The sequence below is a fragment of the Leuciscus leuciscus genome, assembly GCF_965113295.1.
Source record: "Leuciscus leuciscus genome assembly, chromosome: 17".
NCBI lineage: Eukaryota > Metazoa > Chordata > Actinopteri > Cypriniformes > Leuciscidae > Leuciscus > Leuciscus leuciscus.
Window position 1 is genome coordinate 18,151,999 of NC_138741.1, and position 15,713 is coordinate 18,167,711.

The following is a 15,713-nucleotide window of genomic DNA, read 5'->3' on the forward strand; positions in this document are numbered from 1 at the left end:
CAACCAATTTAGCAAGAACTACTTGAGCATAACGTTTCACAGTGGTAAGTTTTTATTTTTTTAATTGACTCCTAGATGCAATTGACTCTTACCTTTCAGATACAATGTTATAATGGTTTAATTTGTCATCTTCAATGTAACAACTTTATGTCCTGAAGTGACAACATATTAAAATACAGTTTAAAAAACATAATGAATTGCATATTTCAAATTTTTTTACTTTTGGGTTGTGCTGCTCAGGAACAGCGTTATAAATAAATCTTAACCACTGATTCCTAATTTCAACCATTTTCTGTAGGGAAAGCAAAGGGGTTTTGCTTTCGCATCCAAAAACAGCATCTCCGCGACAACACTATAATTCACTGAAGACTTGCCTTCTTTCTTTGTGTATGCCTTTAGTCAGGCATTATGCTAATATTTCACATTGTGACATAGACGTTTGAGGAAGTAGTAACTGGACATCGATCGAGGTGTTTTAGGCGGGTCTGGAGCAGTGTTCTCTGTTCCCTTTGTGGGAGACTAAGAGCTTTGTCACTTTGCAGATATTATACATGCACAAACAGATAGATTATGAGCTAAAAGGAAAAGAAAAACATTAAAGGGGTCCTTGATTATGATTTCACTTTTCTAACTTTAGTTAGTGTGTAATGTTGCTGTTCGAGCATAAACAACATTTGCAAAGTTAAAACGCTCAAAGTTCAATGCAAAGGGAGATATTTTCTTTTACAGAAATCGCTTTTTAAGGACTACAGCGGGTAGGTGAGATCACAAACCCTAAAATGTACATAAACCCTGCCCCCGGAACAAGCAACAAAGGGGGTGAGGCCATGTTTAGAGAAGAGGAAAAGTTGTTGTCGCTGTTTTTTTACATGCCGGAAAAAGTCTGTCCTAAAGCTGACGAACTTAGAGAGGTTAAAATATATTTTTTATGCTGTCCTGAACATTATAACCTCAACGTTTGTCTGTGCGCTGCACATTTTACTGAGAACGGCTTCCAAAAGAGAGTACAATGCAGGCTATAGGCAAAAAAGCTTCTCTTGAAAGACTTAGCCATTCCCATTTTGTCAGGACAATATGTTGTTTATGGATCACAACTTGTAAGTATTTCTTATTATTTGTAGTTGTGTTTTCTATTAACAGTTCCAATTATAAGCTTTATGTAGTCGCTATGATGGCTATGCTGTAAATGAAGGGGGCAAAGCTTTTCCTCCGCTAGGCTGCTAACTAACATTACAGTATTGATGCAGTGTTTACTTTAGCTTTTGTAAGCTCTTGCTTTAATAAGTTGGTTCACTGCCCTTTAGGAAAATTATCCATGATTTCATGATCGATTAATGTTTGTATTACCATAGTTTTCCGACAAATATGATTAAATGGTTGCTAACATTGTATCTTATAACAAAAAAAAACATACCACTCCTGTGAAATCTGTGCTTGAAAAATCTGTTTAGAACAATCCTCTTGTTTGTTAACATTGTCAGGGTCTGAATCGGGCTCAAAATGGTTTGAAATTGACGGCATCGTTAATATTTACATCTGAGTAGAGCTTGAGGTTATGAAGGGGCGTGACATTTCCAGAACACACGCTAAGAGCTGCCAATCACAACACACTAGGCCAGCTATCCAATCACAGCACATTTCGTATTTCAGAAGGAGGGGCTTCATCGAAAACAACGCATTCAACCAGACTGGGGAGAGAGGAGCTGTGAATAATGTAAAATACGTGAAACACTTTTTTTTTTTACAATCAAGCAAGAAAACATTCTTGTACACCCCCCCAAAAAAAATAAAGACTTTGTAAAAGGGCATAATAGGACCACTTTAAAAAAAGCATCATATGATCCCTTTAAAAAATGAAATGCATACATGGATTAACTGTTCACGATACAATATATGTACAAAATAGGGTGAATTTTCATTTCATGCCAGGTTTAAGACTAACTAGTCCCTTGGGTCATACTGACAACCCACTAACTAGTTGCATTTGAAAATATGCAGTTTTGTATCCCTAGTATACAAATGCATTTATCCACATCCCTAGTATCAAATGCATTTGTATAATTAAATATTATCTTAATAACTATTTTCCAAAAAACAGCTGCAGTTATCATTCCCCCTTCACGTAATACATCAACACTCATCTTAGATTGTTAATGAGTACAACCTGCCCTGTTGATAAAGGGGAAAAGGGGTCACAAAAAGAGTCAAGGGTCAGTCCTTACCATCCTCATCTGGGTCACCAAAAGGGTTAAGGTCAACCAGGTCATTAGGTTCATCGAAGGGGTTAGAGCTCATGTTGCTCTGGTCTTGGTCCTCCTGATCCAGGAAGTTCAACTTACTGATTAGCTCTAAACAGTCAATATCCGTCCACAATGATAACAGAACAGAAAGGAAAAGAGAAAAGAGAACATCAGTCATCAGTCCAAATCAATCCATGAGAAGAACAGATGAATTATCAGGTGAAACCTTTTTTTAAATAAAAAAAGCAAAACTGTGACAAAAAATAACCAATGAATAAATGGTTGAAATCTGCACTTTGAAGTGAACCACACCAAGATCCTTCAGATCCAAAGAGCCGATGTAGGGTTTCATTCAGAACTATTACTCCCAACATGAGCCAGCTGGCCAAAAAAAAAAAAAACAGTGTGTACAGGGTGTGAGAGTGAAGTGCTCTCTGAGGTGATAAGAAAGGTGTGACGTCTCTGTTCGCTCCACCACCATGCCACCCTGACCCATATTAGGCCATCAGAGCGCTCAACCACATGACCAGTGGTGTCTTTAAAGACCTGTTCCAGAATCATCAACTCCAATGTCACGGAAACAAAGGTGGGTAGCTGGGTTCACTACAAACTGCAGAAAGTGGAACGAAGGCACAAGATCACAAATGAAGAACGCTAAATAAGGAGAAAAATATAGCATGTGGGGGGATAATATCAATGAACTTAACAGATACTCAAACACACAGTACAGGCAAAGGGATGGAAAAAAAGAGGAGAGAAGGAGAAAGACAGAGATAGAGTATAAATAAAAGAATGAAGGAAGGTGAAAGCTGAAAGACCTTCAGAAGAGGAGGCAGGCTTATTTGCTTGCTTTAGGCAGTCATCTGGATCTCCATCTATAGAGCTGAGAGCATTCAGCTGCCTCACAATCTCTGAAAACAGCACAACATACACTCAAATAACACACTCAAATCTGTATAATGCAATCAGAGGTATGCAATACATACGGACTTGTGTGTGTGTGAGTCTCTCTGAACAGAGACTGAACTGTGTCTTCGCTCTAACAAACTGTTAAAAACGGATCGGACAGCACCGCTATGGCAACAGAGAGATTCCTAAACCCATACAATGAATAAACAACTCAAGCATTTCCATAGGAGCTCCATACATACACTTATAAAGGGATAAAAGCACATGGGCTTAATGTTAAGACTCCACAATATGGGGGGTGATGGGGGGGCTGGATAATATCAGTGTCTCACACACACACACACACACACACACACACACACACACAGACATACACACATACATATACATATACATATACATATACATATACATATATATATATATATATATATATATATATATATATATATATATATATATATATATATGCACATACAAACACAAACATACACACACAGGACATATGTTGGATGGACCTTATCATACACATCATAAACAAGCAGTGAAATGTGTATAAAAGCAGCTAATAAACAAACTGACCAAAAACAGAGCAAATTTAAACAAGGGTAATAAGTCTCCATATGCACAGGCAAATGCACACATGTGTGCACATTCAGACAGAAACTAAACCACAAAAGAAAAAAAAGAAACTCTAGCTCAAATGAAACAGTTGAACTGAGACTGAAGAAATGAAGAGTGAAGAATGGCACGCTGAAATTTACAAGGGAATCCACACAAATATATTTTTGCAGTCTAGAAATAAATATACACTTAACACAAATGAACCATACAGCCCTAAGTAATCACATCTGGGAAATTCTAGAAAAAAATATGAATAGAATAGAATAGATTTTTTTTTTTAAAGGAACAAAAACAATAGAATAGAATAGAATAGAATAGAATAGAATAGAATAGAATAGAATAGAATAGGCAAAACAAAGAGAACACAATAGAAAAAATAAGACTATAACTGATATAACATATTAGAAAATATAATAGAACTAATAATGAAACAGAAAAATATGCAAGAATTAAACAAAAGAAAATATAAATACAATATGATAAAGAAAAGAAAAGAAAAAGAATAGAATAAAATCAATTAAAAGTTAAATAAAAAATAATGGAAGAAACAATAAAACAGAACAATCAACAAACAAAACAGAATAAAACAGAATACAAAAAAAAACATTTTGCTGCATTTGTACTGCAGTGAACTACTGTGCAAACAATTAGAACTGGAACAGAGTAAACAAAGCAACAGAACAAAAAGAAAAACCAACTAGAAACAGAAAAGCTCTGTGGTGATGTGTTTGTATAGAAATATCGGATCCACCGGTAAAGGGTCTTCAAATGAACTCAAGCAAGTCTCACCTGTGATCTTGGCGGCCTTCTCCTCCTGGTTCACTCTGTTCTCCTCATCCTCCTCATTCTCTTCCTCAAAATCATCCAGATTGCCAATATCGGCCTGCTTCATGCTCATCAGACTGGCCAGACTCTGCATATCTTCATCACTACACACAGTAAGAGAAAGAGACAAAAGCACAATATAAATCTGATGAAATCATCATAAACGAGGCACTTCACACGCTACTCATTCGGACGGTTCGTCTGTAGGCCCAGACAGAATCGGAGGACTTGTTTTGCATTTTCAGCATTTATTTTGCTGTAAAATGAATTTGAATTGGATTTAAATACAGTTAAATTGAGAATTGTTCATTTAGTTTTTTGATAACACACTCTCCAGACTATCACTGTGCTTTTGTGTAAAAAGCATTTTGATACACTGAAGGAGATGGATGGAAGGAGAGAAGAAAGCCAGGTTGACAGAGAGCGTGAGCGAGAGATGATTGTGTAAAGGGAATGCCCTTCATGGTCCTGCTCATAAGAGGCAGTGCAATACGGACATGCATTCCAGCCAGGGCATTCACAAGCACGGCGAGATAACGCTCCAGGATTAACTCCCTCTCTCCCTTCCAATGTCCCCGTTTTCTCCTTCTCTCTGTCTATCTCACATTTCTTTATGAATGCGGTCCAGTCTTTCTTTGGCAGGCATGGAGCTTATTTGAACTTATGTAATGGGGTTTATTTGTGTGCTGTTGACATGATTCCCATGGGTTAAAAGCAGTTACACTTCCGCCACATAACCTCTGTCACACACACGCCACAAAAGCCACACAAACACACACATATCTCATATAGCGCAAGGGTGAAATCACATACACTCATACATGCTTCTTGCCTTCTTTATTTAGAGGCAGGCAGAGATCAGAAGAAAAAAAGAAGAAAAAAAAGAGGGAAATGGGGATATTGCGAGACGAGTGAAGGAAAGATATTTACTCTCAAGGCCAGTGGCTGGAAATATTCCATCTGACTTCTGTTTGCTGTGACACGCATGTCAAAGAGCAATAGCTCAAGTCTGGACCAAAGTTCTCCAACAGGATTTGATTTCTCATCTTCTGACATTTTCTGAGCAACAGTACCCAGGGTACAAAATTTGATAAATATATAAATTTAAATAATTACTTCATAGTAATATAAATTTGAAATACCAAAAATACCAACTTTGAATTGTCCTTTAAAGACAAATTAGAAGTTATATATCTTGGGCTGCAGTCAAGTAAAAAAAAAAAACTGGCTTTCTAATGTGTTTAGAAATAATTGTGAAAGAAGTGTTTCTAATAATTTTCGCAAAGCTTTCAGGGCCCCAAGAATATTTTGTTGTATGAATATCTGTACATGCAATATATCAAATATAAATATATAAATAGGCCTATATCTTTTTTTGCTTTTACATAAAACTATTTTATTTCAGTTTCGTGCATTCTTTTTTTAATTAACACTTGAATGTGGGAAAGTTTCATAAAAAAGCAACATTTTGAACAAAAAACTGAGAAAATTCAAAAGAGTCTGAGAAAAGGTCCGGATCGGATTCAGAACAATGATCATCATCATCATAATGTTTGATGACTGCACTATTTTACCTGTGCATAAGCAATGCTTCTATCACTTCTTTCTGCTTCTTCTTTACCTGTGTTTTGATTTGGAGATTCAATATGCTTTCAAAAGATGCATAATAGCGCCACCCTACCGTATAACAGTGAAAACATGGATTGCCGGAAAATACCTGTCAATGATGGGGAAACCATGTATCATAAATGATCAGCATCAGTTGATTCATTTTAAGTTGGTTCACAAATTTCATCTTTCCCCATACAGACGTTTTAAAATGAAGCTCACAGATACCCGTTTGTACAAAATGTAATCTGAATACGGTTGCCACTTACCTGCATATATTCTGCGACTGCCCAAATGTCTCTAATCTTTGGTCCCAAGTGGCAGTATTTCTCGAGGATATTTTGGAGTTTCCAATTCCTAAACTGATTACCTTATTTTTATTTAATTATGATTCATCAATTAGTATCAACACTAATTTGGCTTCAAAGAAAATTATATTTGCGGGTTTAACTGCCGCTAAAAAAACTATAATGCATTCTTGGTTTTCTCCTGGACCCCCTTCAATAGAAGAAAGGTTTAATTATTTCAGAGATACTGTTCTAATAGAAAGATCATTGGCTGTCATATATAAAGCACGGAGCTCCTCTTTAGATGTTTGGGATAAAGTTATTGTTGCACTTTTGAAACTTTTGTTGCACCTGTTTTGCCTCAGGTTTAGAGCATTATCTAAATGGGTCTTAACAACAACACTACTGTAACTGTATTTTATCTATTTCTCTTCTTTTTTTTTTTCAAGGCTTTGGCAATTGTATATAGTTTAAAGCTGATGGTTTTTTTTGTACATGAGTACACGTATACTATTTGGCATTTAATGAAGTTAAGTGTACATTTTATGTAAAAACTAAATAAAAAGTTGATGCAGTCACATTAGTGAAATATTTAAAAACGTAGCAGGTAAAAATGGCTCACTGTCTGTTGTAAATATGTAGCAATGTATGAAGCAGAGCTCACACAGAAGTCACTTTCAAACCAAGCAGCTTTCTGTGGCGAATCCACATGACCAACTTGAACCAGTAGCGAAATCTGCATGGGCAAATTATTTGCCCTCACGTGAAATTCCCTATATTAATTCGCTGAACAATGATAAATGTGACCGTACCTTTAGTCCATCGAATGCACACTTCAAAATCTCAGGGTATTCAGACATATCACTTTGATCTATTTCTTTTTGCATAATATCTAGCAGAAAAATATGTCATAAAAACTTAGATCATGATTTTCTTATTTTACTTTGAAATCTTGGTGGCTTTATGCAAGGATTATTCCACATGTTAGTTGAGTTCTTTCCTTAAATAAATACTTCCTGTATCCTAGATAAACCTCTGGGGGCGTATTACAAAAACTTCCTATCTTAAGTCTTAAGTTAAAATCTCACAAGTTAAATTAGGTTATTTGTATTACAAAAGCAAATCTAATGTTGATTTAGGATTCTTATCATATCTTACAAAATCTCATCTCATCTGTAGTTAGGAAATCTTAAACCCCTGCATCGAGTTCGGTAATCAACTCTCAGGTCTGTTACCAGTCAACCAACTACCCGCAAACAGCTGCTGTGAAGTAAAACGGAAAAACTCAGATAATAGAAAGAACTGAGATTAAAATGGAAAAACCAAATAAGTGGTGCTTTTCATTAAAGCTGCAGTCCGTAGCTTTTTTGGGTTAAAAATTATCCAAAATAAATTTGAGCAAGTACATAACCAGCCAGTGTTCAAAACTATCTGCTTGCCTTAGCTCGATTCAAAATGGTAAGCTTGTAATAATGTATTTAATTCCAGTGGTACTGGTGGATTTCCGCGGGAAATTCGACCATGTCTTTGGTCATTACATCACATCTGTACACATAAAGAAGGAGTCTCGGCAAGTAGGCTATATTGCCTGTGAGGATGTTGGAGGTGGAGATTTGTAGCCTTTTCCTGCAGCACTTCATATAATTAAACTTATCAATTTGATGGCTGACCAGAAAGGTTCAAACGACAATCACCAGTGACATCTGGAAATTCACCCGTTGTAAAACGTGAAAGACTTCGGAGAAAAAAAAGAGACTGCAACCGGCCCATGCGAAAACAAGGATAAATATCGAGAGGGCATTAAATGTAGTCGCGCAATGCGGATGTTGTTAACATTAACAATTTGAGAACAAAGTATAATTTGCACAGTTTGACGTGATATGACAAGCAATCATTAGATTTAATCAGCGTGATTTACTGCAATGCTTTTTTCCCCTTAACATTAGTTGGTCAGAACAAAAGTGGATGTTACTTATTGTTCAGATGACATTTTCCGGTGAAAATTCTTATGTTGGTCATACTTCCAAAAAGTAGAATTTGTGATTGCGAATGACAGTATCCACACCACCAGTGCGGTGACTGACAGCCGCACATTCTCCTCAAAACATTGGATTAATCCGCGCTGTGCAATGCCGAGGCACAACACACGTAAAGTTGATAATTCTGCGAAAAACTGCAATTGCAGATTTCGAACAGAGATGGCGACAAAGAGGAAAAACTGCAGACTGCAGCTTTAAGTAAAGTTTTGATAAACTTGGTAGGGGCAAAGCCTAATCCTTTTATTTCATAGGAGTCTGTAATTATTTGTCAGAGTTTTGTCGTCAAAGTGCAGCACTTCATTTGGGTGTTCACAAAGTCTTTCCACCATCAAACATCGCTGTTCTTCATCTTGTATCATTAAAAAAATGTGACGTCATTCTCAGAAAGCACTATTATTATGTGATTTTTATAGTTGGTTTTCAAATAATTTTGAAGTTAGGACACCAGTGGGGTTGTCCTAGACTTTAAGATTTTTTTGTGGAGTTAGTATGCTTCTGTAATACCATTTTCCTATCTGTAGTTCAGATAAGATTATGCACTTAAGAAATGTCATTTTGTAATAGCTTTTGTGCTAAATGAGGCCCTAACTGAAATTCCCATGGTTACCAAACAGATAAGATAGGATTCTAAAGTTAGGATCTTCTGTAATGCGCCCCCTGGCCTCTAAGGCTTCTAAGTCCCACCCTGGCCAGAACCTTTCCCGAAGCGAGAGAGAGAACAACCTCACAGGGGTGCATATGAAGACGGGATGAAATCATTGAGGAAAAAAGGAGAGAAGAAGGGCTGGAGAGGGGGATGAGAGGGGGAGAGATCCAGGAAAAGGAATGTTGGGAATGTGAGGTATTGTCACTTCCTTTGTCACTAAGGCAAAAAAGAAAAGGCAGAAATGCACAGAGAGAAAAGGAATGAGAGCGTAATTTGAAGTGGCAGATTCCTTCTGGGTGGGTGTAGTCAGCTGGTTTTGGAGGTGTAGTGAGCTGCTCTTACGTGGCTTTGCCCTCTCGCAGGAAGATGCAGGACAGGGAGAACTGCAGCGTTGCTGAAACCACTTTCTTGGACAGCGGCTTGAACTTGAGCTTGACGTCTGTCTGCGTGGGCATGGCACTGGCGTACTGCTTCATGTTAATGCAGCTGGTGGCCAGCGCTTTCCGACGACCCGACGGAGATTCCTAAAATAACACGCAAAAAAGAGAGAATGTGAGTTTTAAAAATAAAAATTATTGCTACAATACTACATCGGGGAACAAAAAAACTGACAAATGAATATGATCATCAATATGTTTCTAACAGTTTCAAATGCTATGAAATGCATATGACAAAATAGCCCTATAGTGCTTTGAAAATATATATATATATAAAAAACAATAAAAAAGAATGAATGAAAGTTGCTAATCTTCACACTCACGGGTAAAATCATCGCCTGTTTTAACACATATAAGCCCACACACACGCACACACATCTAAACAAGGGAAACCAGCACGCCTGGAACATGTGCATACAAGTTTAAGGAGACCGTCTCATTGAAGTATTAACTAAACAGAATGCTAAAGCTTCCAGCAAATAGAATGACACTGAATTCTCAACAGTAAGATAGTGTCATTTTGCAGCCATTTACAGGCATATAATACGTCAAACTTAAAATGATTTTTTCGAACCAATAATAGGTCATATCAGAACTAAAAGGCATTAATTTGCCAAAATAATTTAAATAACCAAACTCAGTATTAGTTTTTCACCTCTGACACCAATTGAGTGAACTGGCCCTGTCATAATGGTCAATGGCGCCCCCTGTAGGTCAGAGGGTGGAAATATTTTAAGGAGACTAGAAAGGAAACTCGAAATGGCCCTGATTCTGCTCTCTTATTCATTTGCTTTATTTAATTTTTTTTGTCTTGTATGATTAATGGAGTCTGGTAAACATCAATTCTTATATCTTATTAAAAATGATGTGGAGAAGAAAAGGGTTCAACACCAGCCATGAGCCAAAATGACTTGAGGGCAACAACATGAATAAAAATGGAACAAAACAAAACACTAGCCCACCTGCACACTTTCCATTTGCCAGGTAGGCCGGAAACACAGTTGGAGACGTTCCCTGACCTACCTTTTCTTATTGAACAAAGCCATAAAAATATCTTCACATTCAGTCTTTGTTCTTAGGGCATTTTCACAGCTTGCTGACTAAGTATCAGCAATTTGCTCCTGGATGACAGTACTACCGGTACTCTCAAACATGTTTCAACACCATCACACAGGCCATAGTGTATGGCTAACTGACAGAAAAATATGATTGATATTCGATATACATCTAAATCGAAATGTATTTGCTCTAATATGGCTTAATTTTAAATCAGAGGAACATTTGAACCAAACAGCCAGCATTTTTAACATAATAATGCAAGTAGTAAAATATAGTCAAAGTTCGTAGTTAAAGATAATCAGTTAATTCCAAATTGGTTTTATAATAAGTGAACAATTATTTTATACAATAATAATATTTTTAATTCAGTGCATTGTAAATTGTGTAAAGTACATTCTGTTCTTTCACAAGCATATTTGAGTGGCATTGCAAACTAATCATAGAATTAGTCATGAACTGGTTACTGAATCAATTGACTAAAATGAACTCTGGAAATGACTCAAACTAATCAAGCGTCTTTCTTGTCCGTCTCTATTTCTTTCTCTCGGTCTCAATTCAAGTTTCCTCTCTTGCTTTAAGCCATTATTTGGCCTTCTGTTCAGAAAGTATCTTTCCTTTTCAGCTTTCTCTATGGGTGAGATCCATATACTGTAGGCCTATTGTTCAGTCTTTTATGCTCTCTTCACTTTTATCTCATCAGGCCTGTTGCGCAGAGTAATCCAAAACAAAATGAGCAGAGAGTGAAATGAAGGCCCAGTATAACACTGACGGCAGGCCTCTCAGAGAGCCTGTATTCATACACCTGACTGTGTGCATATGTGGAGCGACTACGTATAGATCTCCAGATAGAAATCTCACTCGCATGCGCGCGTGTGTGTGTGTGTGTGTTTGCATGTATCAGTGGTCCTGAAGGTAAAGAGGAGCCCTTATCAGAGCAGAGACGCAGAGAGCTGAAGAGTGACTATATTCGTCTCAGATATGCCTCGATACGGCTCCACACACACACACACAGAAAAATCAGCCGACTCACAAGGGCAGCGCACACTAACCCTTCTTCCTTCTTCCAGTTTGCTGAAGGTGATTAATCTGACCGAACGACGCCATCGGAGGTGCCGAAGAAGAACACCCCACGTGCCGGCGGCTGAAACACAGACAGAGACGTAAAGTGCTCGAGCGCTGACCCGATCAAAACAACAGGGCCGCCTGCCAATCTCGCACCCAGACAAATTACCCACAATCCCCCACTCCAGCTGGGACGGGAGACGGTCCTCTGTGACTCCTTCAGTAAATGAAAACGATAAAAGGGAGAAAAAACCTGCGTCTAAGATTCAAAACCGCTCACCGACGAAGCCACTTGACATTTGTGTTGACATTTGAGCCCCTGTTGAATCGGTCGGAAATACAGCATGTCATCCCTGAAGAATCCAGCGCTCCAAAGCGTGTCTTATCGCTGAGATTATGCACTGGCATTATACCGAGCTAATAGTGCATGTAGGTCCTTTATGAATGAATTTCAAAATGCATCAAACACTTAAGAAGGATTTAGTCCTTCTCCGAAAAAATACTTAAGAATATGCAAATACGCGGGGAAGAATTAGGTTTAACAGATTTGACGAGCGCAAACAATGAGGGTGTTCTTTTCCCTGGCTGCCGGTGTCAATCAGAACCCCAGATTACCGTCCAGGGTTATGACAATGTGTAAAATGAAAACAGACAATAAGACACTTTTAATTTATCACAGGGATATGACTATCAATACGCAGCTATTGTACCCACAAAATTGCTAAATACCTGGCGGAGAGGGGACATGAAGGTGCCAGGGTGGCTCACTGCTGCCCCCTGCTGCTCCCTTAAGGGCATATCACCCTTCATTCACACACACACACACACACACACACAGACACTTCTACAGAGAGAATACAGTCAAACATAAGATTATAAATATGAAAATGCATTAAATATAAGTGAGCTGAAACTCTAAACTCCTTTAGTAACAGACTAATATATTAATATTTGGTCATTTTGAGACTATTAACATAAGTCAACAGCCTTGTCAATGGATAATATACATTGCTGTTTTAAGTAGATTTTAACTAAATATTATAAAATGCTAAATATGTTGATTTATATAAAAGTATCTTTTAACCACTGTCACCATTTAATCCCAAATCAGAGACGTTCTTACCAAAGAGTCGGAAAGCATAGTGTGGATCACATTAATAGCATTGTGGTGATTATATAAATAGGAAGTTAAAGAAAATATACAAAACACGCCGTTTTCAGTAATTGAAACTTAAACTTTGAAACTTTGCCTTGGCTGCTAACTGAAATAATTGTAAGTACTAAAAATGCTGAAACTGAAAAAAATAAATAAAGTAAATATAAATATTAAAAATAAACAAAAGCTAATAAAATAGTTAACAAAATCACAACAAAAAACTACTAAAATCTAAAATAAAAAAATTTAAACTGAAAATTAAAAAATAAAAGCTACTATAAATTATTATAAAATAATATATTAGCGTATATATGTAATTAAATGTGTGCGCAACTAAATGTCTACATTGAAACTCTAAATACACATTTAGAGCCTAGAGCAATCATATACAGCATACAATGGTTTGCAATAATGGAAATGTTAGTTTGTTACCAAGATCATTTTAAGATTTTTGCCAAAGAAATGTGCCCAACTACAGTTGACATGTTTGATGATTTGTGAAAATACAACACCAATAACTGTAAAACAAGATATTCTGCAGTAATAAGCGATTAGAAACATTGCTCTGAATGACGTCCATGGTGCCGTGACATGTTTGGATTGTCCACAGGCTTTCGGTCACAGTGTATCATGGACATGTTTGCCATTGACCTGTGCTTAAATGTGTTTTGTTAACACAATGATAATCCAACGGCATAAGGATGGCAGACTTCAATTGACGCAAATATTATTCAATATTTCCCATCTGCACGTGGTGTGTGTGTGTTCCTGTTAGAGAAGAACACCACCAGACCCCTGCAGGCTATCACACCTAAAGTGAACCTCAAACTTCCTTTGACTGACATTTCCAGGAAGCGTGAGGAAGAAAGGGGTGCGACCGGGAGCTTCATTCACTTTAGGGTGTTTATGTGTGTGGTGTGTTTAGGCGGGTGGCAGTCCCAGCTGTCCCAGCTGTCCCAGTATTGATCCACAGCTGGTGCTAATATGGGGGGTGGGGGTCAGGGCTGTGGGGTTTCCTTCCCAACATACACACAAATATACTAAAGTAGAAGAAGAGTGAGATTTCACAATTCTATGTTATGATTATATTAGTACTTCTACTTTTTGACTGATTCATTCTGAAGAACTGGCTCATTGAACCAGCTCTTGGCTCCCAACCCGAGATGATCCCAGAGGGGATCAGAAAATGAAGCTCTATAAAAAAGAAGTATCAACACTGAGGGTGTTTGTCAAAGAAATGGGCCACAATAGGCTTTTCCATCAATAAGTGCCAGTTGCGTGTTTCTGCATGAATGCAGAGCTGAATCTAAATATATAAAAGAACAGACAAAGAGCGAAAAAGAGGGAGAGAACGGATGACACATTTTCAGTTGGCATCACCCAGGGCCTATTTCTGTCTGTCATCACTCATCTGTTGTGATTCAAATGTGATTTCCCCAAACTGTCATTGAGTGGCGCTCACACTCACACACACACACACACACAGATTAGGGGAAGTGTCATTATTTGTGGGAATTGTCTATTGAGGGTAGGGCTAGTGGCTGGGGGATTGCCATTGTTCCAGCTGAACATAAAAGACGAGCAAAGCCAACAGACCAAGACTTATGGAAATCAAAAATAATACCAGCCACCAAAATAATAAAAGAGCCCAAAACAATAACAGCCTATTATAAAAGAGAGGAAGAGAAGATGCCAGCTTAATACCTTCAGAGAGAGACAGACAGAGAGAGAAATAACAAAAAGCTGTGTTCAAATACTGGAGATGTTGTTTCCGCAGCGTACCCACGCTGGGACCCCGCCTGGTGCCTATGAGCACACAAAAAAATAACAATAGACAACAGAAAATAAATCTCTCTCCACAACCCACCAAACCCGTGACCTACAGTCTCTTTCAGGCTCTCCGTTGAAGGACAAGCATCCGCTGCCAAAATGACTCTTAACACAGACATCACATACAACAGGCCCGTGAAAGATCAGAAAATTCATTTTAAGAGGTTCAAAAAGAGTGAACATGTTAAACCAGCTCTCTCAAAAATTTCAGATGGTCAGGCACTCGGCACAAGTAAAATAAAATAAAAAATTCTGTTTTATTGGCATGACAACATTACATTTGTATTTGTAAAGCAAATGGAGTAAATAGGCAATTAAAGTAAAGCACAAGTAAAATAAAAAGTAATAAAATAATTGTAAAAAAAAAATTGGGCCACATTATATAGCGTGTACCAAAAACTAAGTATAATACTTTTTTTTTCTTCACTTCTGGCTATATTCATCCCTCTTTCATCCTCTCAGTTATCAAATATGGGCCAAAGACAATACTAAACCCCTCCAACACTGCAGCATTCCAGCACACACACAATGTACCAGAAAGACATGTAAGAACACACACACCAGAGAGACAGATTTATTGGATTAACACCCAACATCCCATTTTAAAGGTGCCACCTCATCAGTTTCCACCTCAAATGACCACACACACACACACACGGCTGCAATTATATCGACAGCACTAACCTAAATGAATGCTCAGTGAGTCCATCACAGCTATAAAGGAGATATCGAAGTTATCGGTACTGGGTGGAAAAATGCTGAGTGTTCGTCTGTCGTAATCAGTAATTCAATGTACAGAACTTGTAGACCTCAGTCCATAAACTAGCCACTGGCTAAATCTATTTTAGATCAGATAAGGCATTTAACTGCCATAAAATTGACACAACAACACTAAAGCCAGCGACAGTTAAGTGTTACAGCGGGTTAATCATGACCAGCTGAGTTAGCTAGACTTAGGTTTTGTTCAACATACAATATTCAGAGGCATTTA

General features: G+C 37.6%; 1 protein-coding gene across 6 annotated transcripts in view; it reads right to left on the reverse strand.

Annotated features, from left to right (window-relative positions):
• The window catches only part of ehbp1 (EH domain binding protein 1), a 140,692-nt gene that overhangs the window by 90,517 nt on the left and 34,462 nt on the right, over positions 1-15,713 (reverse strand). For 4 of the 6 annotated variants that reach the window (XM_082142728.1, XM_082142727.1, XM_082142731.1 and 1 more), the window contains exons 6-9: positions 9,521-9,702; positions 4,563-4,702; positions 3,059-3,151; positions 2,223-2,348 (exon numbers count right to left, since the gene is read on the reverse strand). In XM_082142728.1, the coding sequence (XP_081998854.1) occupies positions 2,223-2,348; positions 3,059-3,151; positions 4,563-4,702; positions 9,521-9,702 (541 nt within the window). Of the gene's footprint in view, positions 1-2,222; positions 2,349-3,058; positions 3,152-4,562; positions 4,703-9,520; positions 9,703-11,723; positions 11,854-15,713 lie in introns of those variants that run through there. The other 2 variants (XM_082142732.1, XM_082142729.1) reach the window with 2 other exon arrangements.